Source organism: Hyalella azteca, unplaced genomic scaffold (assembly GCF_000764305.2).
Source record: "Hyalella azteca isolate HAZT.00-mixed unplaced genomic scaffold, Hazt_2.0.2 contig16847, whole genome shotgun sequence".
Taxonomy (NCBI): domain Eukaryota; kingdom Metazoa; phylum Arthropoda; class Malacostraca; order Amphipoda; family Hyalellidae; genus Hyalella; species Hyalella azteca.
The window spans coordinates 301,484-325,228 of record NW_025946654.1 but is presented as its reverse complement, the minus strand read 5'-3'; the positions used below and the strand labels follow the sequence as shown (position 1 = coordinate 325,228).

The window sequence follows — 23,745 nt, the reverse complement described above, 5'->3', positions numbered from 1 at the left end:
ACAAAGTTGCTGGTAAAAATGATTTGTAGACGCAGTACAAAAATGCTCATAAAACAGACTTTTTGAAGCAGCACAAAGTTGCTGATAAAACTGATTTTTGAAGCAGTAAAGAGTTGCTGGTAAAATTGATTTTTAAAGCAGTGAAAAGTTGCTGATAAAACTGATTTTTTGACGCGTACAAAATTGCTGATAAAACTGATTTGTTTGAAGCAGTGCTAAATAAATTCTCAACCTCCTACGAAACAGTCGTGTAGATGTGAGTGCGCAATGAGAATATGAAGTTTGATTAATTATATATATGAGTAAATCATAATGCATTTGATGGTGAAAGAAAATATGAGTATGGAGTTTGATTGGGAATATGAGAGTAACGTAACGAGTCTAATGGCGTAACACAATTTTGTTATGAAAATAAATTTCAATGGAACGGATTTTGAAAATATATATATTTCTTAATTCTTGAATCTCTTTCCGGCTGAACATAATTAAATTTGATGTTCAAGCTAATGACAGTGTTTGTGAACAGTTCATTGTTACCTCTAATGCTGCAGATGTTGTCATCAACCAACATCAGTGTCCCCATCTACATGCTGATGGAGATGTTCGAGAACAGTTAGCAGATGTTGTCATCAACCAACATCAGTGTCCCCATCTACATGCTGATGGAGATGTTCGAGAACGGCGTGGGCAGCTTCCTGGCCCCGGAGAAGGCCCAGCGCAAGACGTCCGCGAGCTCGGATCAGGAGGGCCAGAGTCCGACGGACGAGCCTCCCGAGCTTGGTGCGCATTTTGTGCTCTTTAAATCCAGCGATTTGCGGAAACCCCCGAAAATCCAGCGAATTGTGGCAACCTCAAATAAAGCGATTTGTGGCAATCTCTGAAAATCAACAAATCTGAGGAAAACACGTGAAAGTGTCTGTGATTTTAACTCTTGCTGCGTGAGTATTGTTGCGAGAAATCAACAATACATGGAGGTTTTACTGAGTTTCGATGGAATACTAATAGTAAAATTACCTAATTCTGCATTTAATTATAGAATTTAAAGCAGAATATTTCAGAACTGTTAATTCAACATCGGAGAAATATATGATGCGTGATCTTCTGTAGAGTAATCTAATAGTAACAAGTTTGATGTCGCATCTAAGCAATGAATTTCATTGGCGGCAGAACCCGTGCCTAGCAGCGGCAATGAAAGCAGCCCCGGATTTTCCGACGAAGAAGAAGACGGTAAAAGGAAAGGCGGGAATAAAGACTTGAGGCAGTCAGACCCCGACTTGGTCTTGACTTGCTACGTCCTCATGCTGGACATCGCCTACAAGCAGGTAACTCAAATAAATTTCACCGCGAAAACAAATTTTGACCATGAAATTACTGAGATGTAAAAGGAATTTTACATCTATTTATTTTTTGATGGAGGCACAAATGTTTAACTCAATGCTTCTTCCGAGTGGAATTTTACTCCTGCTCTGTCGTGAAAAATTAAACACAATATAAAACAAGCATTTTTAATTTGAATTTCGTCTGAATTTGTTTCTCATGACAAAATATTTTGCCTGTCAGATTGTTTCCAGATACTAACTTTTAATGCAACAATGCTATTAACACGCGAACAGGCCGTGAATTGAATTTTTATCTTAAAAATTTTCACGCATGCACTCATTAGACTATATATATGCACTTATTAAACTTAAATGCACTCATTAGACTATATATATAACGACATTTGCATCATTTTCCCACATGTAAGATGGAGGTGCAGAACGTGACGAAGCATCAACCCATCACGAGCGGCATCAGCACGACGATGTGGCAGCTGTTGAATAAGATGTTACGCACCCCTTACCTCATCAGTCATGAGTGTCGACATGAGTGCTCATTATGCTTCCTCATCAACACATTTTTCCAGCTATGCACCGAGATTGTCACGTATCTCTGCCCCAAACTGCCCGTTGTTAACTCCAGGGTAAATCTTCTGCAAATATTCTAATGATTAAAAATACTCAGTCAGCCTGATTATTGTTCTTTTAGAATTATAATATATAATTGTGTAACAATTTTATAACATATTTTCGTTATAATTGCATTTTTCTAAACATTCATAAACTTTGTACTTTGCAATTCAAGCCTTGGACGGGCAGCTTTTGATTCAAGATTCAGTCTTGAACGTTTACCGCTTTAATGTAAAATTGTCCGGCAGTTTTTTGCCGCTTCAGAATAATGTACATTATAAATTGTCCTTCTCATGCTCAAATGATGTATTTTAGGACTCATTCACTTCCCGCCAGGTCGCCGACATTCTCAAGAGCGTCGACGCAGGAGCCGACAAAAGCAAAACCGACGCTGCGCAGGCGATCGTCGCCGACGCCCCGAAAACTTGCGTCGCCAAAGCCGCGTCGCCGACACCCGCTGCCGCCGTCTCTTCTTCAGCGACCAACGGCGCAGCGAACGACGCTTCGCCGACCGCTCTGCCTCAGGTCTGTATTTATTTTACAGGGATGATGCAGCGACAAATTATTGCCATAGAGGAGAAAAATGTTATGAAAACTTATTGAGAACTCAAAATTACAATTATTATATTAATCGATATTTGTTTGATTGATGATCAACGGTTCAACTCGAGCACCTAATAAAAACAATTAAAAATTAACTCAATCAAACGTTTAAGTAAACAATCGAAGCTGCAAATCATTCCACAACAACACAAAGGCCGTGTCTGCATTGTTAACTGAATTCTGTTGAAGTTTGAGTTGTAGTTTGGTGTTCCGAAGATCTCATGCGAAGGGAGACATGGCGAAGAATCATAAATCTGATCACGAATTTTGCGAAGAATTTGGCTTCGGGATTTTTTAAATAATTTTATTGCATTATGGGAATTGGCTGAAAGTTTTTTAATATCCGTTGTGTTTAAAATAAATGTGACATTAAGAGGGTAAATTATTCAAGCATATTTACGCTTTGCTGCCATAACGACCGAGTAATTAACTCCTAGTAAAATTGAGCAATAATACCATAATATTTATTAGAATTATTCTGAAAATAGCTTATTAATTATTAATTAATAATATTAATGGCCGTATGCTTATTATTTTCCTTCAAGTCTTCAAGGTGTCGTGTGGAAATTTCGTGTTGGTTTTATTAACTCGACACAACCGACCAACTGGCAGGTGGTGACGGCCACGGTAGCCACAGTGAGCGCCATGGACGTTGTGGCGCACATGCCACAGGAGCAAGTTATGGCGGCAGTTGCCACAGCCACAAACTACGTTCTTGTGTGCTTTCTACGGCTTTGGGCGTTTTTCTACAATATATTTATTTATTAATTTTATAAAAGTGAAGATTGTTTTCTGCAAAATATGCAGTGATGACATCGGCTAGAGGAGTGAAACATGTGGTGAGAATGGTTTCATCTAGCGTTGGAAACTGGGCAAGGATATCGCGGAGATTCTGGGAAAGTTGGTTGGGTTTTCCGTAGATTTATTCTCAAAAGCTCAAATTTAGAGACACTTTGACGTATTTGAGACACCTGGACGGTCGTAGGTGTCTCGGTTTTGGCACGATCGCTTACTATTTGGAACACTTAAATATTTACAAGCAGGAGTCAATTTTTTCTCAGCGAACACTTCAAAATTAGTCAAATTTTTTGACCTATCCTTAAACCGTCTCCGGGCAACTTAGATTTAACATAGAAGCATGCGTTTCCCTCCAAAAAAGTGCAGAATGCGACATGCGAAATTACTTTATTTTCACATGGCGGTCCGACAAATATACTATTTCCATAATTAATGTAATAATTGAACAACATTATCACCAAATCTGTGATCATCTGCGTGTGGATAGTGTGTATGTATTACATGCCCATACCGGGCTTGTGTACTTGAGATCTTGTACACTACCTTCTTGTTCTTATCACTATGGTCTTCATATCCATGTCTGCTTTTCTTATCACTGTGATTTTTTAAGCATATTTTTATCCTCTTCTTCTTATCGACGCGATCTTTTTCTTATTACTGTCGTACTGTTCTTATCGTTGTGATCTTCTTTTTATCGCTGTCATTTTTTACTTATCATATTCCTGTGATCTTGCTCATATGACTGTCGATTTGTTCTTATTGCTGTAATCTAATTTTTATCACTGTTGTTTTCTCCTAATCACTCATCTTATCTTGTTGCTCTTCTTCTTATCTTGTTCTTATGGCGGTCGCCTTGTTGATACCACTGTAATTTTATTCTTACGACTGTAATCTTGTTCTCATGACTATGATCTTGTTCCTATGACTGTAATCTTGTTCTTATGACTGTTGATTTGTTCTTATTGTTGTGACTTCATTTTTTATCACAGTCGTTTTCTCCTTATCACTGTAATCTCGTTCTTATCACTATCGTCTTGTTCTTCTTGGCTGCCCTGCCTTCTCACTACAAGCAGAACGGTCGCAGGGTAAGATTAACGAGTGTCAAGTTCAGTTAGCCTTTAATTTTTATTTATCGTTATCCTTTATTAGCATATTAGCTCAAGTTATTCTTTATTAGCTAATTCATCATTTATGTTGTAGTAATTTCTAATTGGAAAATTTTATCCTAAAATTTTTGTTATCCCTTGACTAGTTAAATTATCCTTGAAGCTACATCCTGAACAAAGTTCGCGTAACATCCAGGCTTCTGACCAGGGATCGCTACACTCGGCTTAAAGTTATCCTGGGGTTTGCTAGTCCCTCCGATTGAAAATTAGAATTTGCTTTCATATATTATGGTCGCACATGAGAGTATGAGAAGGGTTTGCCGAGCCCAGTGAGCCATACCGAACTTGCAACTGGCTGCCCTCCACACGCATGAGACGAAGCCAATATACAGCGGCTGATTGGCGTGCTCCCCGAGTCTTAGGCGGCCCATATTGCAGAGTCGGGCCAGTATCTATTTTTTAGACTTGTCATAGTCTAATTAAGTTAATTTACTTTGAGGACATGGCTTTTCCTCGACACCAGTTATATATGACATAAGTTCATTCAAAATCGTGATAATGATAGATTTCCTCACTAACTCCATCGGGCAAATAATTAGGCGGTTCAAGCACGAATGACTTAATATATTATTTCAATGTCAAAATGTTCTGAGTCATGCTCCGAAAGATGACAGATTTTTGTTTCCGTGCGCGTATTTGAATTTTATTTGCAATGCATGAGAAAGTATAATAATATTAATTCAACACGAGGAATCGTGCTTGCATGATGTATATAAAAACTCTCAATTCCAATGAAAATTAATTGCTTAACTAATTGAGGATCAATAATAAAAGAAAAGATAGGAGTTGAGGCTTCATGAGTGACCGCTATGATGACCGCGTAGTGACAGCCGGCATTGTCGCGTAAATTGTTGTTAGCAATTTATTACCTTAAAAAATATACAAACTGACTAGACATTTTATTTCATCTTCTGTTCATGAGAAATAATAATAAAATTGACTTGAATGACGTGGCGACTCAGCGAATGCAACGGCCGTGGTGGCGACGGCGAGTGTGGTGGGCGAGGACGATGAGCCCGTGGTGACGACGCAGCCGCTGGAGGAGGACGAGGACGTCTGGGTTACGTATCGTGCTGCACGGCGAGGCGTTCACGCAGACTGCGCACCAGCACCGCGGCATGCTGCTCTGGTGCCAGGAGAACATCACCATACATACATACGTGTGTTCGGTGCGTTCCAAGCTTTCAAATGTTTCCGCCATTTTAGTGTGCAAATATCTTACATAACTTATGTCAGGTGGCAACGTTAATATTATTCGTCCCTGAATTTTTCCTGATTGATTTCTTCCTTGTTGAAAGATAATCTCTTTCACTGCGATATGTTCATAAGCATTTCCTTGTTTTAGCCTTTCCTGTTTATCAAGTCGCGCCCTCGTTGACGTGAAATAGCGAAGCTATATGAGCAATGCCCAGACCCGGAAACCTCAGTCTTGGGCGAGGACCTCTGTCGGTATACCCCATTGCTCCCGTCCATGTCAAACAGGACAGTAACCCTAAATTAACGTCAGAGTAGAAGATACACTCTAGACTTATCCATACTTCAACTGGACGCCGAAGACATCAATGTTAAAACTCCAACTTCTGAACTAAGATTTTCCTTAACTGTAAGCCGAACTATAATCCAAAAAGTATATTCTATAACGCTGTTCCGTTATCCTCAGATCCCGTTCGTTCAGATCCCGTTCGTAACGTTTACGCTGTTCCTCTATATCCTCAGATCCCGAGACATCAGAACCATCCCTCAGGTCACGCTTAATTACGATTCAATATCGCATCGTCCACTACCAAATCTTATCATCGTACACTTACCACATTTTTAAAACGAGTAATAATTTTATAAATCATGAAACTTCTTACCTTGATTTTGTATCCCAGAAACTTTAGTTATAGCAAATGCTGGCTGGTAGAAACCTATCGCTGCTGATTGCAGCATGTGGTCCCTGATAAGCAGCGTGTGGTCCCTCGTGCCGGAGGCGTATTTGACGTTCTGATTTCCTGATGATTGCAGCATGCGGTCCCTGGTAAGCAGCGAGTGGTCCCACGTGTCGGAGGTGTTTATGACGTTACTGATTTCCTGATGATTGCAGCATGTGGTCCCTGATAAGCAGCGAGTGGTCCCACGTCGCGGAGGTGTATTTGACGTTATTGATTTCCTGATGATTGCAGCATGTGGTCCCTGATAAGCAGCGAGTGGTCCCATGTGGCGGAGGTATGCGTGGCGCTACTGATGCACTTCATCGCGCTGCCTGATGGTCCCGACGTCTTCTGGAAGCTCTGTGAGACCAACTTCAACCACACCGACTGGAAGGTCCGATTCCAGGCCGGTACGTCCCTGCCGTTCAAAGTTTGTTTTTGTTGTTACGGTGCCGCGAGGAAAGAGTGGATGAGAACAAAAAGTGGCGCAGGTTGGCCAGAAAGAAGAAGGGGAAATGGAAAAAACAGTACGAGATGAAAAGGCGTCTTGCTTATGATTTGGTGGGTTGTTGGTGATTTGGGTCTGTTTGGGGTTGGGGAACCCGTCAGGGCTTTGAATGGTTTATGCAGGTGATGAGGAGGTGGTAGTTCTTTATTTACAATATTTTACATGCTGTTTTGCTTATTTTTTTAGTTGTTGACGTAGGGTGATGAGTTGTCCGTTGAGCGCTAGCGATGGACAGTGGGTATGAATGTATTGAAGAGACGGTGGCTAGGTATTGTGTTTGAATGAGTAACGTTTCGTGGGTGGGTTTTATGACGGGAATGATACGGTGTGTTATGGTCGGGATTGAGGTATCGGAGGCCTTCTGAATGTGTCCAGTTATCTAAGTGCATGTATATTTCTTCTAGTGTAGGATTAGGTTGTGTGGGTACTGTGTGCTGTGATAATGTTTGCTTGTATAATGTCCAGTTCGCTCTATGGAAGGATCAACGAGGACGGATTGGTATTTCTATGAAATTTGCAGATATGGTGGCCATTTTGGGAATGTGGTCTGACTGGGAAATGGGTCCAGGCTGTAGGTGTATCTTGTGAAATGCTTTATTGTTGTGTAGGACTCTGTCAGGTGATGTTGTGCTGTTGCGGGTGACGAGGGTTGGAAAGTAGTGTCCTATGTGGGTACATTTGCGTTTAGCTATTAGTAAGTGTACTTGTCTTCCTATGTGGTTGGAGGAACTATGGGGAACTGTTTCCACACAAGTTGCATGCGTGGCCATGGTGGTAATGATGGTGGTGATGTTGCAGTGGAGAAGGTGGTGGTGGTGGTGGTGGGAAGGTTCCTCCACACAAGTTGCATGCGTGGCCATGGTGGTAATGATGGTGGTGATGTTGCAGTGGAGAAGGTGGTGGTGGTGGGAAGGTTCCTCCACACAAGTTGCATGCGTGGCCATGGTGGTAATGATGGTGGTATTGTTGCAGTGGAGAAGGTGGTGGTGTTGGGAAGGTTCCTTCACACAAGTTGCATGCGTGGCTGTCGCAAGCTGGCAGGGGCGCTGGCTCACGCCTTCTGCTACCTCGTGGCCTCACTGGACGATCTCAACGTCGCAGTGGCCCAGAGGGCCTCACTTGGCCTCAACAGCCTCCCAGACTCTGGCCTTAAGGCTCTCTGCTCTTGCCTTGAGCAGCAGGTGCTGTACTTGAAAATCTTGTAATTTACTTGTACTTTCGAATCCAATTTCGAATGAAAGCATGAATTTATATTATATACTAGTAACAAATGCCTTAAAACAAATGGCATGTAAAATATAATTTGACGATAATTTTCAGAGCATTGATTTAGATGCAATAACTGGATACCCTTCACATTGCCTGAATTGAATGACGTTATGAAAAAATCTCGCAAAATTTTGACCATTTTCGTCATTGTTATAACCCCTAATTTTACAAGAATTGCCCTCGATTAATTTAATTATGTGTTTACGTTCATTATTTTGGCGTTTTGTTTAAAATCTCGACCGCTCGGGAATTTACTGGAAACTCAAAGATTTTTTCCCTTGGTCATTTGGCATGAAAATATGGCTTATGCTTTACCTGCGTTCATTTTTAAACTAGTTTTGGACCTGAATTGTTGAAATGTTAGGTCAGCGGAATCATGGTTATTCTTTGATTTCAGCTTGTATATTGTGAACTTATAATGAAGCTCATGCATTCAATTACAACTCGTGCTGCATAATTTCCCCTTGTTTACAGTTTGATTGGGTGATCCTGGATCGACCGATGATAATCCAGACTTTCCATCAACTGTCCTCCTCATTGCCGGACCGCAGGATACTCACGTGGGAGTTCTTCTACAACCGCTTCGAGGGCCTCTACTTAGAGTCCCAAGTGACCCTTGAAAACCGGGGCGACCTTTACCAGAAGCCGCGAGGTGAGAGTGCACCAAAACTATAATAAAATGAAATATTTTATTAAAAGCAATTGATCAACCGCTTCGAGGGTCTCTACTTAGAGTCACAAGTGACCCTTGAAAACCGGGGCGACCTCTACCAGAAGCCGCGAGGTAAGAGTTACAATAAAATGAAATATATTATTAAAGGCAATTGATCAACCGCTTCGAGGGCCTCTACTTAGAGTCTCAAGTGACCCTTGAAAACCGGGGCGACCTTTACCAGAAGCCGCGAGTTGGGAATGCACATGAGTTATAATAAAATGCAATATATTATTAAAGGCAATTGATATCACCGGAAAATTTCTTCTTAGCCACTAAAAAATGTGAATTAGTGAACACTAGAAAATTTAGTCTGACGAAAATTTGTGTTTTAAAACTTACTGGGTTGCATAATACACAAGTGCTTAGTTACTGAGCTCGTTACTGAATCTAGGAGCTGCAAAGAATCGGTCGTAGTGAAGTTTTAAGTGCTACAGCGCCTGGACAGACATTTAGATTTGTATCACGTTGAGAAATTCGTTGGTTAGATCATAACAGAACAAGGTGCTGAGCTATTCCACCTCAGCTGAAACTGAACTCTTTTTCTTCTTTAACACGTTGACGCCGAAGTGGTACATATGCGTTTCATGAAGTGTATTTCTCCAGGACGTAGTGGTATATAATTCAGGGTTGCCAGATGGCTTGAAAAACTGCCAAATCCGCGAACAAAAAAGCCAAAAAGTCCTATAACTCAATATATACTATTGTATTTGTAGGTGCCGGTGTAAAAATTCCATTTCTTCAGTTTATTACAGTTTATAAAATTTAATTAGGGAGTACCCCTATCATAAATTTCAGCCGGCCAACGCAATTGAAAAAAAAACTAAATCACGGAATTTGTCCAAAAAAACCGTCTAGCAACAACTTAATCTATTTCAAAATAGTACAAGAAATGAAATGATTGAAAAAATTACAAGATGAAGCAATCGGAGTCAGCGTGTTAAGCATGATTTAGTTAATAGATTTTAAAGTTGAATAGTGAGCTTCCACCTCGTGGAACGCAGACATTGGATAAACTAAAATTTTCATTTTACAAGGAAACTTAGGCCACGTAATCATTTGCTGCGAGCATTTTGTACCTAAGTTTATAAGTTAATAATTATTCAATTCTTGTTATGTAATCCCGAACAAGCCATAAGTTAATATGGCTTCTCTTGCACCAGACCTGCGAAACGTGATCATCAACAGCGAGAACTTGCACCGCAAGTACAGTCGGGCGCAAGAGGCCCTAAATCTCGTCCAAAGCTCCAGCACGAAGACGCTCTGCTCTTCCCTCGGGCCTAAATGTCCTTACAAGAGAACAATGTCTGCCCCTGCAAACATGCTTAACAAACTCGACAAACCAGGTAACCTCGACCAATTACTCTTAGGCAGGATCAGTTACCTTCAATCAGGACTAAGTTACCTTCAGTTGGGACCGATTACCCTCAGGACCAATTACCAATTCACGAATTTTCGTGCAATTTGTAAATTTTTTCATGCCTTCTGCATAGTAAATGTTAGTAATATTGAAAATCTGATAATGTCCTTCCTTGAAATGAATTGTGCCAACTTTACCTTCATACGAAATATTTAGTTGTTTTCTACCATGATTTGTTGAAATGATTTAATAAAGGGTGTGCCATAAATGACAGACAGAGAAATTTTTTACATCAATTATGATGAATTTGTGTTAACAGATTGCAGTCATAATTTAGTTTATCCTCCTAACAATTAATTAAGTTTATTATTATAAATTAATTAAGTTTATTAAGTTTATTCTCATAACAAATAATTTAGTTTATCCTCAGATTCAAATTAGTGGATTGTAATAATTTATTTTCCAATGAGGAAGGAATTAGGAAAATTCGAATTCAAATATTTTAGCCCCTTGGCAAAATTGTTGATGTTCCGAATTATCGAATTGTCTTATAGTAATACTAATCTTTATGATGGGGCAGCATCGCTGAGACCAGAAGGCTGTATTTTTTCAGGTGTTGATATTCAATAATTAATTTTCTCTCATAAAATTATTTTAATTGAGTTTTTAATTAAAAAATTTTTGATTAAGGTAATTTTTTCGCAGGTTGAATTTTCTGTGCAGGCAAATGCGCTCTGCAGTCTATAGTTAGCATAGATAATTTTTTTGTTTGTTTTCTATGATCGAATTTCATCATTTCTAAAGCTCATTTTTAAGGAGATAAATTAATCTTATTATAAATTACAGATAATAAGTTAGGGATAAATAAAATTATGGTGATTATTTTTACTCTAAACTCTCCCGCTTCTTGTTTTTCAAGATAAAAGATAAAATTCTTTCTCAGTTCATATCTGAAACTTTTCTGTCATCCAACAGTATTTATTTACATTGTTTACAGTGTTTATTTACATTGTTATATTTCACAAATATGTTTCGTTCTTCAACTCTAATAACAAATATTGCCTTATTCTAAAATTAAAGCCATTTCTTCACATTGACCGAGATAAATTTAAACAACTTCATCTTCCTCTTCTGCTTCATTCCATTATATTTTTAATTAAGCTCTGTTGATGCCTTACTTTCAAGTAATGCTTCTTCACGGGAAGATTGACACGATGCGGTCGGTTAACATATTGCTCGTTTCTTCAATCAGAGCAATTGCTCAGATGCAGTTTCCCACGCATTCTTCTCTTTGACTATGGTAATTTGAAGTATAATTTTTCCGCCGTTTAAAATCCCCCAAAAAATTAGAGCTTAATTTTGCACTCGGAGCCGCCGATATTTCGGGGACGACTGTACATCGCACTGCCTTCTTTGACATTCTTCCGTGGCACATAGACTAGAGATACGTAATTATATATACAGGCGCACTGATTTGGTATTAACCTATTTTTGAGATCTTATCATTGAGTAGTTTTTGAAATATTCATCTAATTTGAACTGATTCAAAGTTGAGTAAAAGTCTTGCGAACTGCTAACTATAATTGAGTAATAGGGTAAATAAAGCACTACACCATAATTTGCATTTTCCCTTTTATTGAAGAAGTGACGTAATTCCTTTTTTAGAGGTTACACAGCAAACAACTGCACTTAAATTCCAGTAAACATAATGAAATTTGGCTTAAGAGTAGCACCCAAAAAGTTGACCTCGGTGCTTATAAGACTTTGAGTGTAATTTCCTTGTGCGCTTATAGCTGATGTAGCCAAGCCAGTGATTGCCCCAGCGTCGACACCGAAAGAGAGAGAACGTTCGTATTGTCGTCAGTACTCCGTACCTTTGCTTAAACATCGAAGTTCAAAAATTGTACTGGGTTAGTTGGATCAGCAAATTTCGGCACTTTTCATAAATATTCACCTAGAATAAACGTTCCTTGGCACTATACATAAATAGCAGCAATTCCGCAATGATAGTTTAATTGTTGAGCGATGCTTAGTGCGCTGCAACAGATATAAGAGTAGATAGAGCCAGACAGTTGCAGCCTTTATGTACGCAGCCGCTCTGTTCATATAATTTAGCTGCTGGGTTACTAGATTTAGTGTTGTTTGCTGTTTGAAATTAACACACGGCTTGGAAATTTTGTTAAAAATTTTATTGCTTTTAGATATGCGAGAACGTACGTTTTCTTGATTACGTCTCGGTAAGACGGCCTCTGAATTGGATACGTCTCAGAGTGCTCGGTTTATGAACTTTTTACGTTACTGCTCTTCCTCTACTCTGTCTGTCTGTCTCTCTATGCATCTCATGTTCCGTTTGTTTACTTAAAAAACAATAGAGTTGTTCTGCTAAATCATATCTCATTGTTCATTCATTTTGACTTCAATGAAGTTACTCAAATCTACTTTTCGATGACCTTTAACTAATAATCTGTTCAGTTTGCTATTATTCATTTCAGTATATCCAGCGTATTAGTAATCTCTCCGTGAACTTCTCGTGCAACTAAAATTTTAAAACTTGTTAGAATTTCGTTTTTGTCAGTCACATAAACGCATTGGTTGAAGAATCCCTCAAATCCGGAATGTAGAATGTGTTGACACACAGAAACCTAATGTAAAGCAATTTTTAAAATATATAATAACTCAACACTCAGAAATATTTCAAAGACTGACTTGTAGCTGTGGTCATTTTTGACGCCATGAGATTTTAGAAAGCTAACAACATTTAGTATATTTATCTTTTCCCCATAAATATAATCTGAACTATCTTCGGTTGGGACAACCTGAATGAGTTATTTATCTATTTGATATTCTGGGATTTTTGTCAAATGAGCACATTACAGGGGCAAAATAAATATTAATAAAACTTGTTTTATATAACAGTAGTTGGAAAATATCTAATGAGCAGTTAATTATGGAATTAATCATATCATGACATTTAATTGAGCCTAAAATGTGGGGATGCCAAGTCATCCCTCATATTTCAACAGTTGTCCAGCACTCAGTAGTTGGGAATTGTATGAGCAGTTCTCACATCATTTTCAACTTGGGCTGGAAAACAATCAGCTAATTTTCTGTGACGTTAAATTGCTGCACAATCTCCGTCCCCAAATTGATTGCTATTTTCATTATCGTGTCATCACAAATTTTACAGTCATCACCCTCACCATTCATGCAGCTTATCGCACAATCCATCTGTTACGTTGCGCTTTATTGTTTGATGGCTTTCTTCCTGTTCCTTATTAGTTGGCATCCTTCCTATCCCTTGTTTGTCGGCTTTCTTCCTGTTCCTTGTTTGTTGGTCTCAATATTGTTCCTTGTTTTGTTCTCTAAACTAAATTATCCTCTAAATAAATTCCTTAAGCCACTAACAAGCATGAATACTGGATTGAAGTTGCCTCCGTCATGTTATTTATCCACAGCGGACGCCGTTACTTTATCTACGCTTTTATTATGACGCGCATTAGTTCAGCCGACAGTCANCTAGAAACCATAAGTCTTTACTCCAGTTTCAATTGACCATACACAGCTGTCACTAAAAACCATTAGTCTTTACTCCAGTTTCAATTGACCATACACAGCTGTCACTAGAAATCATTAGTATTTACTCAGTTTCAATTTGCCATACTCACCTGTCACTTGAAACATGGATAAAATTATACGTTTTAATAATTTTTGAAGTCTTCACTGTCAATTTCACCATCATGTATCATACAATATGATTTGCCCTCTATTTAATCGTCTTCTCTTTTAACGCTGTGCTTTGATACCTACCAGTGACTACAATTATTGCGTTCAAGCAATACGATGAAAATTGATTACATATTTTTTGTAACAAAGCAGTATTTTCGATTATTTTTCAAATCTTTAGCCAACATATAAGAGTTTCCTTCAAAAATTACGGTCATGAAGTTCCAATAGACTCATATTCTAGGTATTTCATTTAACATTCGTACTTGTAACTATTTTGTGTCCTCTAGCTCTGGTTTTTCTCGTATTGCTTGAAAGCTATCATTCTTCACCATAAGTCCACGTGTTCACAAAATATGTTTTCTATGAATTTAAAACTCGTGAAATATAGTTTGTTTTTTTGCCTTAGAGTTTCACCACACATTTCTGATTACTTATTTAGTGAAACTGCACCGCTACTACGTAGTTAGATCTAGAGTTCTCTCTCTTTCTCTTCCTCGAGGTTTGGCAATTCAAATGCCTTCCTAGAGTGCAGAAAAATATGTGGACCTTTGCGTTCAAGCACATAAAAACATTTTTTATTTTAATTGAATTTTCACATATCAATTCCTCGATTTGTAGGAGTCATTTGGCCTTGGTTTATAACTTTCTCTGTAAATTATCTTGATCAGTTTCAGTGTGAATGATATCAAGGCCCGGCTTCGTTCGGACCTGAGACCGACAGTGTTTCGTGTCGTATCTCTGATCGCCGGTCTGGTATAATTGTAAATAACCTATTTATTGCTGCCTAGATGTGCACCAAGCACCAAGTCCAATGTTAGAGGCAACGTTATTTACTTGGAAATACCGATTTACATTGCTTGTGCCTGAACGCGATGTGTCTTTTATAACAAGCTAAGAGTGAGCTGCCAGCACATTAAAAATCCAGTCCCACTGTTCGGTGACCGATGATCAGCGATCGATAATTTTAAATGATTTACAATTGGAGTTATAGAAACAGCTATCGAGGATATCCTGTTTAACCTTTACATGTGACGTCTTTTTGTGGTGCCATTGAGTTAATTGTGCCGCCTAAAATACACAATCTGCCTCAACCATGCTGGAAATCTTGGCAGGAGGATCGGTGGCCACACATTGTCCGACTATCGGCCACTCATAATTCTTCTATGTTTTTGTCGAGTATTGCGCCAATGCCCGACAGAAAACATGCATGCAATGATGATAGCCGTTTATTGGACGATGATGAAACCTCCCACATCCAGCCATGGCTTTTTGCAGGTAGAAATATCTTCACCTAATGAAAAACATGACCGCATTATGGGCGACAGTTGGCGTAAATTCGGCCATAATTTTTCACTGTGGTGAAGTGAAGTGTTTCGCTTTCGTGCCATGTGTGACCTCGTGTGTTTTCTTGCTTGCAGACTATACTATAAAGGGACTATGCACAATCCCCTGTAAACTCTTTGAGGCTTACTTCATAGACATTGTTGCGGGTACATATCTGTAGATATTTTATCACAGTTCTTATTCGTAGTTTGCTAGTTTTTAACGCTTGAGGCTTCTGCACCTAAATGGTCAGCTTTTCTCCCGTCTACTTGTAAGCGTACTTTATCATTTCAAAAATTTTCTTGAAAATTTTGTGATACTTTTTATAGTTTCGTTTGTGTGGATTTGTGCGTTGGTTATTGAATTTATACAATAGTTTAAAATGTTTTAAGTTTCTATAAATTTTTCTAATTTGATGAAAATGAATTTAATTTTGAAAACGAAATTCTATTTTTATAATAAGTTGATGCCATGTTTCGTTTATCGCTAATTTTCTTGCAAAGTGTGCCTAAATTATTCTATATAATTGTTTATTTTTATCCGTGTTGTTCGTGACTCCACGAGTGTTGTGCTTCGTTCCTCCATGTCCATGTTTTCTCATCCGTGTCTTCGTACGTCAGTACTTCGTTGTTGTCTTCTCCTCTTATTCTTCTCTTCCATGCGTTTGCTCCTTACAAGCTTTATCCGCGGATAGTTTCTTTGCTTGCTCTATTTCACTTTTATCTGAATTCATATACATTGTCTGTAATATTCATCAATTCGTATGAATTTAGTTTTGTTTCATATTTTTAAATATATTACCGATGGCAGGATAGTCTTTATAATGTCAGGCGCTACTAACCGGACAATGATGAGAAAATGTAGCACATAGCAGTAAAGTTTGTATTGAACTTTTGAGTCTAGATATTATGGCGGAGCTTTGCTGTCTCAGTAAAAGCAAAAGGAGAGCAATTTAGAACGTCCAACTCCAATTTTTTAGTTACAAAATTATACAGATTGCTTGTGAATTCCCTTCGCAAACTTTTATTCCCAAGGGAAAATTGCTTCTTATAGGTGTACGTATCTTTTTTACGCGGAAAGGTCATCCATATGTACACTCAAAAAATATATGTACACACGCTTCAAAAATAATTAGTATATCATGAAAAACAAGGAATTTGTTTTCTGTTTTGTAAGGTATTCTGACAATATATTTATATTACCCATTTTGTCCCGACAAAAAAAGTTATTGGACAATTTGCCGAGCAAAAGAACATGTTTCTCTGTGAAACATGAACGCGTTAGACGAGAAGCACTTGAAGTCACCGCCTTCACATGACAGCGCAGTTAAACCGTCCGTATGGAGGAACATGAATGTCCTGAAAAAAAGTATTACCAAGGAAATGAATGCTAAACCATTCAACATGTTTATATAATCTGGGAAAAAAATAAAAAATAATTTTGTGAATAATGAATATTTTGTTTTATTTGAATCTAACATCCAAGTATTGGAACGAAAAATAGTATCGGAAATCAAACCATTCTTGCACGTTTTTCGACTCGTCTTTCATTCTCAAAACGTTGTATACTTTTATTTCACATGCTAATAATTTTTCCTTAAACAAAAACTTCTTACATTTTTAGAATTTCTCATTCGTTCCTGGTATTTTTATCAGAAATTGCTTCATTGTCGTAATTGTCAAGAAGGATTTAGCTCAATTACCCTACTGAATAATCGACGAGTTCAACTGAATAGTTTAGTTTTCCAGACAGTTGAAATTGTTTTTTATCAGTTTATTCCTGCATTTATATAATAATTTTCCAGTGTTCCATGCTTCATTGCTTCTTTCCGAAAGTGTTTTCTTTCGACACATTCTTTACTCACTACATTCACTGCACATTTAGGGGAATCTTACGTCAATGATCGAACTAATATTAAGCATGTACGCTTCGTAAAACTTATTCAAAAATACTAAGTAATCGATGATGTACAGTCATTCACTTCAGCAATATATACTCAATGTTACAGCTAGCAGTTAATGTATTTCTAGCAGCTTTGTATATGCTTCAAATCTTATATCTCTCGATTGGTACCTATATTTATGCTCATCCATGTTATTCATGAATGTCAGCTCCTTATATTCATTTTCTGTTGCTCTGCACATCTCTTCTTCATCTGATTTCCTTCTTCTCTTCATTAAGTTTCGATTAATAGCACATGTCTACTCATATTCTGTCACTGAAAATTATTGCTTCAACTCAGAGCATAATTTCTTCGCGAAAAATCTCTTCATTTTAATTTAGGTTTCCCCTTACGAAACAATCCAATAAATTTCGGATTTACGAACATGTTTCCTGATGAATTCGGTACAACGCATTTTCCGGGTTTCTTTATTTTTTACTTGCTTCAAACTTCGTTTCTAATATTTTTTCCTTCATCTGCCCATTTCATTTGTAAATCGGAATTAGTATTCAAATTCGTATTTTCAGTCCCTACGATAAACACATATTTCTTGTATGTTCTGTTCTAAAATATTTATTGAACGGTGCACAGGTGTTAGATATTCTCGCAGAAACTTTTTCGCTGTCTTCAAAATAAATTTCCAGGCATCGAAAGTTTCCTGAATTTAAATTTTATACAAAATTTGATGATTTCCGCAATCTCACGGTTAGTTAATGAATCTCCACGATTTTTAGCATTTTTTACGCAAACCAAGTTTGAACTTTGTTCCATTCCCACTATTTTTGCACAACCATTCCACGTTGCCATAATTTTATGAAGTGCCTCTTTTTTTTGAGAGTACCAACGTACCTGCCCAGTTTCAATTCACTCTGCGTATCAAGGTACCTGCAGTATCAAAGGTCTTCGTCCCGTATATTGGGATAATTTTCTTCAGTTTTCCGTCTATCTGATTGAAATGGTGTTCGTAGAGGTGCATCGTTCGTACGTTGTGGCTCATCTCAGTGAATTGCCGCTCGCTTAGCAATGCTTGCCTTTTAGGATCTCTATCAATGATTATAACATCAGAGCATATAACTTTCTGCATACTTTGATCAACATCTGCACGGGATTACTCTTAGGCAGGATCAATTACCTTCAATCAGGACTAAGTTCAGTCGGGACTGATTACCCTCAGGACCAATTACCATCAAACAGGGTAATTGGCTCAAAAGATCATTAGATAACAATTATGGCTTCAAATACCTCACGTTGAATTGCGTCGGTTCAAGAAGCAACCGTGAATCAGAAACGTTGATAGTAAATATTTTATGATGAATAATTGAATTAAATTCCCCCAGTCGATACTTGTTTACATTTAATTCTCTTGCTAGGTTTCAAAATAATGCCAGCCATGTTGCATATAATCTATTGACTGGTTCACGAATTTTCGTGCAATCTGTAAATTTTTTCATGCCTTCTACATAGTAAATGTTAGTAATATTGAAAATCTGGTAATGTCCTTCCTTGAAATAAATTGTGTCAACTTAACTTAATACGAAATATTTGGTTATTTTCCACCGTGATTTATTGAAATGATTTAATAAAGGGTGTGCCATAAATGACAGGCAGAGAAATATTTCACATCAATTATGATGAATTTGTGTTAAAAGATTACAGACATAATTTAGTTTATCCTCCTGACAAATAATCTGGTTTATCTTCAGATTCAAATTAGCGGATTGTAATAATTTATTTTTCAATAAGGAAGGAATTAGGAAAATTCGAAGTCAAATATTTTCAGCACCTTGGCAAAATTGTTGATGTTCCGAATTATCGAATTGTCTTAGTAATACTAATCTTTATGATGGGGCAGCATCGCTGAGACCAGAAGGCTGTATTTTTTCAGGTGTTGATATTCAATAATGAATTTTCTCTCATAAAATTATTTTAATTTTGCCCAAGTTGAATTTTCTATGCAGGCAAATGCGCTCTGCATTCTATTGTTAGCATAGATAATTTTTTATTTTATTTTCTTTGATCGAATTTCATCATTTATAAAACTCATTATTAACAAGATAAATTAATCCTATTATAAATAAATCCTAAATAAATTTACATTTTTATATATCACGAATATGTTTCGTTCTTCAACTCTAATGCCAAATATTGCCTTATTCTAAAATTAAAGACCTTTCTTCACATTGACTGAGATAAATTTAAACAACTTCATCTTCCTCTTCTGCTTCATTCCATTATATTTTTAATTAAGCTCTGTTGATGCCTTACTTTTGCACCGCTACTACGTAGTTAGATCTAGAGTTCTCTCTCTCTTTCTCTTCCTCGAGGTTTGGCAATTCAAATGCCTTCCTAGAGTGCAAAAAAGTATGTGGACCCTTTGCGTTCAAGCACATAAAAACATTTTTTATTTCAATTGAATTTTTACATATCAATTCATCGATGTGTCAGAGTCGTTTGGCCTCTGGTTATTACTTTCACTGTAAATTATCTTGATCAGTTTCAGTGTGAATGATATCAAGGTCCGGCTTCGTTCGGACCTGAGACCGACAGTGTCTCGTGTCGTATCTCTGATCGCCGGTCAGGTATAATCATCGATCGAAAACTAGGAGCAATAAAAATTGTAAATAACCTATTTATTGCTGCCTAAATGTGCACCAAGCACTAAGTCCAATGTTAGAGGCAACTTTATTCACATGGAAATACCGATTTACATTGCTTGTGCCTGAACGCGATGTGTCTATTATAACAAGCTGAGAGTAAGCTGCCAGCACATTAAAAATCAAGTCCCACTGTTCGGTGGCCGATGATCAGCCGTCGATAATTTTCAATGATTTACAATTGGAGTTATAGAAACAGCTATCGAGGATATCCTGTTTAACCTTTACATGTGACGTCTTTTTGTGGTGCCATTGAGTTAATTGTGCCGCCTAAAATACACAATCTGCCTCAACCATGCTGGAAATCATGGCAGGAGGATCGGTGGCCACACATTGTCCGACTATCGGCCACTCATAATTCTTCTATGTTTTTGTCGAGTATTTTGCCAATGCCCAACAGAAAACATTCATGCAATAATTATAGCCGTTAATTGGACGATGATGAAACCTCCCAGATTCAGCCATGACTTTTTGCAGGTTGAAATACCTTCACCCAATGAAAAATATGGCCGTATTATGGGTGACAGTTGGCGTAAATTCGGCCATAATTTTTCACTGTGGTGAAGTGAAGTGTTTCGCTTTCGTGCCATGTGTGACCTCGTGTGTTTTCTTGCTTGCAGACTATACTATAAAGGGACTATGCACAATCCCCTGTAAACTCTTTGAGGCTTACTTCATAGACATTGTTGCGGGTACATATCTGTAGATATTTTATCACAGTTCTTATTCGTAGTTTGCTAGTTTTTAACGCTTGAGGCTTCTGCACCTAAATGACCAGCTTTTCTCCCGTCTACTTGTAAGCGTACTTTATCATTTCAAAAATTTTCTTGAAAATTTTGTGATACTTTTTATAGTTTCGTTTGTGTGGATTTGTGCGTTGGTTATTGAATTTATACAATAGTTTAAAATGTTTTAAGTTTCTATAAATTTTTCTAATTTGATGAAAATGAATTTAATTTTGAAAACGAAATTCTATTTTTATAATAAGTTGATGCCATGTTTCGTTTATCGCTAATTTTCTTGCAAAGTGTGCCTAAATTATTCTATATAATTGTTTATTTTTATCCGTGTTGTTCGTGACTCCACGAGTGTTGTGCTTCGTTCCTCCATGTCCATGTTTTCTCATCCGTGTCTTCGTACGTCAGTACTTCGTTGTTGTCTTCTCTTATTCTACTCTTACATGCGTTTGCTCCTTACAAGCTTTATACGTGGATAGTTTCTTTGCTTGCTCTATTTTCACTTTGTCGGGCCTGTCAGCTGCCGCATCAGCTGAGGCACCGCATATAGGCCTATAGTGATCGTTCTTTAGTACATTGCGTTGTCTAACTGTTGATTCTATAATTAATCACGAATTTGGAAAGGGCACTTGCAGACGTTAAGTTCAATAGCTTTATTCACGAAGTAGGTTAATACAATTAGTCACAAATCGGTTTTAACAGAAGTTCATTTAGGACTATATAGCTTATATTAAATAGTTCGGACACTGGACACGTAAAAGGGCTAGCGTATCAGGAAGCTATAGTAATCTGTGTATTCGGCGCCACGTGTCTCCTCCAACTGACTCTCCGGCTATCCTCTCAACAACCTACAGTTTCCGTTTACTAATTTTACAACACAAAACAAGTCCAGATATTCAAGCTTAATGAAGCATGTGGAAAATGCTTTTTCCAACAACTTTAATCTAAATTCATTTACATTGTCTGTAATATTCATCTATTCGTATGAGTTTAGTTTAGTTTCATATTTTTTAATATATTACCGATGGCAGGATAGTCTTTATACTGTCAGGCGCTACTAACCGGACAATAATGAGAAAATGTGTCACGTAACAGTAAAGTTTGAATTGAACTTTTGAGTCTAGATATTATGGCGGAGCTTTGCCGTCTCAGTAAAAGCAAAAGGAGAGCAATTTAGAACGTCACACTTCAAATTTTTGATTTACGAAATTATACTGATTGCTTGTGAATTCCCTTCGCAAACTTTATTCTCAAGGTAAAATTGCTTCTTAAAGGTGTACGTATCTTTTTTACGCGGAAAGGTCATCCATATGTACACTCAAACGCTTCTAAAATAATTAGTACACCATGAAAAACAGGAAGTTTTTCGCTGCGCTATAAGGTATTCAGATAATATATTTATATTACTCATTTTATCCCGACAAAAAAAGTTAATGGACAATTTGCCGAGCAAAAGAACATGTTTCTCTGTGAAACATGAACGCGTTAGACGGGAAGCTCTTGAAGTCGCCGCCTTCACATGACAGCGCAGGTAAACCGTCCGTAGAGAGGAACATGAATGTCCTGAAAAAAATTATTCCAAAGGAAATGAATGTTAAACCCTTCAACATTTTTATATTATCTGGAAAGAAATAGCAAACGATTTTGTGAATGATGAATATTTTGTTTTATTTGATTCTAAATACAAATATTGAAATAAGAAATATATAGTACCGGAAATCACAACATTCTTGCACATTTCTCGACTCGTCTTTCATTCTCAAAACGTTGTATAATTTTATTTAACATGCTAATAATTTTTCCTCAAACAAAAATTTCTTACATTTTTAGAATTTCTTATTCGTTCCTGTTATTTTCTTAAGTAATTGCTTCATTATCGTTATATTCAAGAGGGATTTAGCTCAATTATTCTACTGAATAACCGACGAATTCAACTGGATAGTTTAGTTATCCAGACAGTTGAAATTGTTTTTATCAGACTATTTCTGCATTTATATATATTTTTCCCGTATTCCATGCGTCATTGCTTCGTTCCAAAAGTGTTTTCTTTCGACACATTCTTTACTCACTACATTCGCTGCACATTTAGGGGAATCTTACGTGAATGATCGAACTAATATTAAGCATGTACGCTTCGTGAAACGTTTTCAAAAATACTAAGTAATCGATGATGTACAGTCTTTCACTTTATCAATATATACTCAATGTTACAGCTAGCAGTTAATGTATTTCTGGCAGCTTTGTATTAGCCTCAAATCTTATTTCTCTCGGTTGCTACCTATATTTATGCTCATCCACGGTTTTGCATGAACGTCAGCTCCTTATATTCATTTTCTGTTGCTCTGCACATCTCTTCTTCGTCTGATTTTCTTCTTCTCTTCATTAAGTTTCGAATAATAGCACATGTCTACGCACATTCTATCACTTAAAATTATTGCTTTAACTCAGAGCATAAATTCTTCCCGAATAATCTCTTCATTTTAATTTAGGTTTCCCCTTACGAAGCAATCCAATAAATTTCGGATTTACGAACATGTTAGCTGATGAATTCGGTACAACGCATTTCCGGGTTTCTTTATATTTTACTGGCTTGTCCCTCCAACTTCGTTTCTAGTATTTTTCCTTCGTTTGCCTATTTCATTTGCAACTTGGAATTTGTATTTAAATTCGCATTTTCCGTTCATACGATAAACACATATTTCTTTTATGCTCTGTTCTAAAATATTTATCGAACGATTCACAGGTCGTAGATATTCTCACAGAAACTTTATCACTGTCTTCGAAATAAATTTCCAAGGATCGAAAGTTTCCTAAATTTAAATTTTATACAAAATTTGATGATCTCTGCAATTTCACGGTTAGTTAATGAATCTCCACGATTTTTAGCATTTTCTACGCAAACCAAGTTAGAACTTTGTTCCATTCCTACAATTTTTGCCACAATTTTATGAAGTGCTTCTTTTTTTCGGGCGCATCAACATACCTGCCCAGTTTCAATTCACTCTGCGTATCAAGGTACCTGCAGCATCAAAGGTCTTCGTCCCGTATATTGGGATAATTTTCTTCAGTTTTCCGTCTATCTGAT

General features: G+C 37.3%; 1 protein-coding gene across 1 annotated transcript in view; it reads left to right on the top strand.

The window, feature by feature from the left end:
* The window catches only part of LOC108680452 (protein unc-79 homolog), a 54,422-nt gene that overhangs the window by 19,431 nt on the left and 11,246 nt on the right, over positions 1–23,745 (top strand). The window contains exons 19-31 of the mRNA XM_047885070.1: positions 621–780; positions 1,168–1,322; positions 1,748–1,963; positions 2,286–2,474; positions 3,165–3,269; positions 4,340–4,460; positions 5,479–5,581; positions 6,682–6,839; positions 7,910–8,118; positions 8,681–8,858; positions 8,940–8,990; positions 10,082–10,264; positions 12,072–12,188. Coding sequence (XP_047741026.1) covers positions 621–780; positions 1,168–1,322; positions 1,748–1,963; positions 2,286–2,474; positions 3,165–3,269; positions 4,340–4,460; positions 5,479–5,581; positions 6,682–6,839; positions 7,910–8,118; positions 8,681–8,858; positions 8,940–8,990; positions 10,082–10,264; positions 12,072–12,188 — 1,945 coding nt within the window. The remainder of the gene's footprint in view (positions 1–620; positions 781–1,167; positions 1,323–1,747; positions 1,964–2,285; positions 2,475–3,164; positions 3,270–4,339; positions 4,461–5,478; positions 5,582–6,681; positions 6,840–7,909; positions 8,119–8,680; positions 8,859–8,939; positions 8,991–10,081; positions 10,265–12,071; positions 12,189–23,745) is intronic.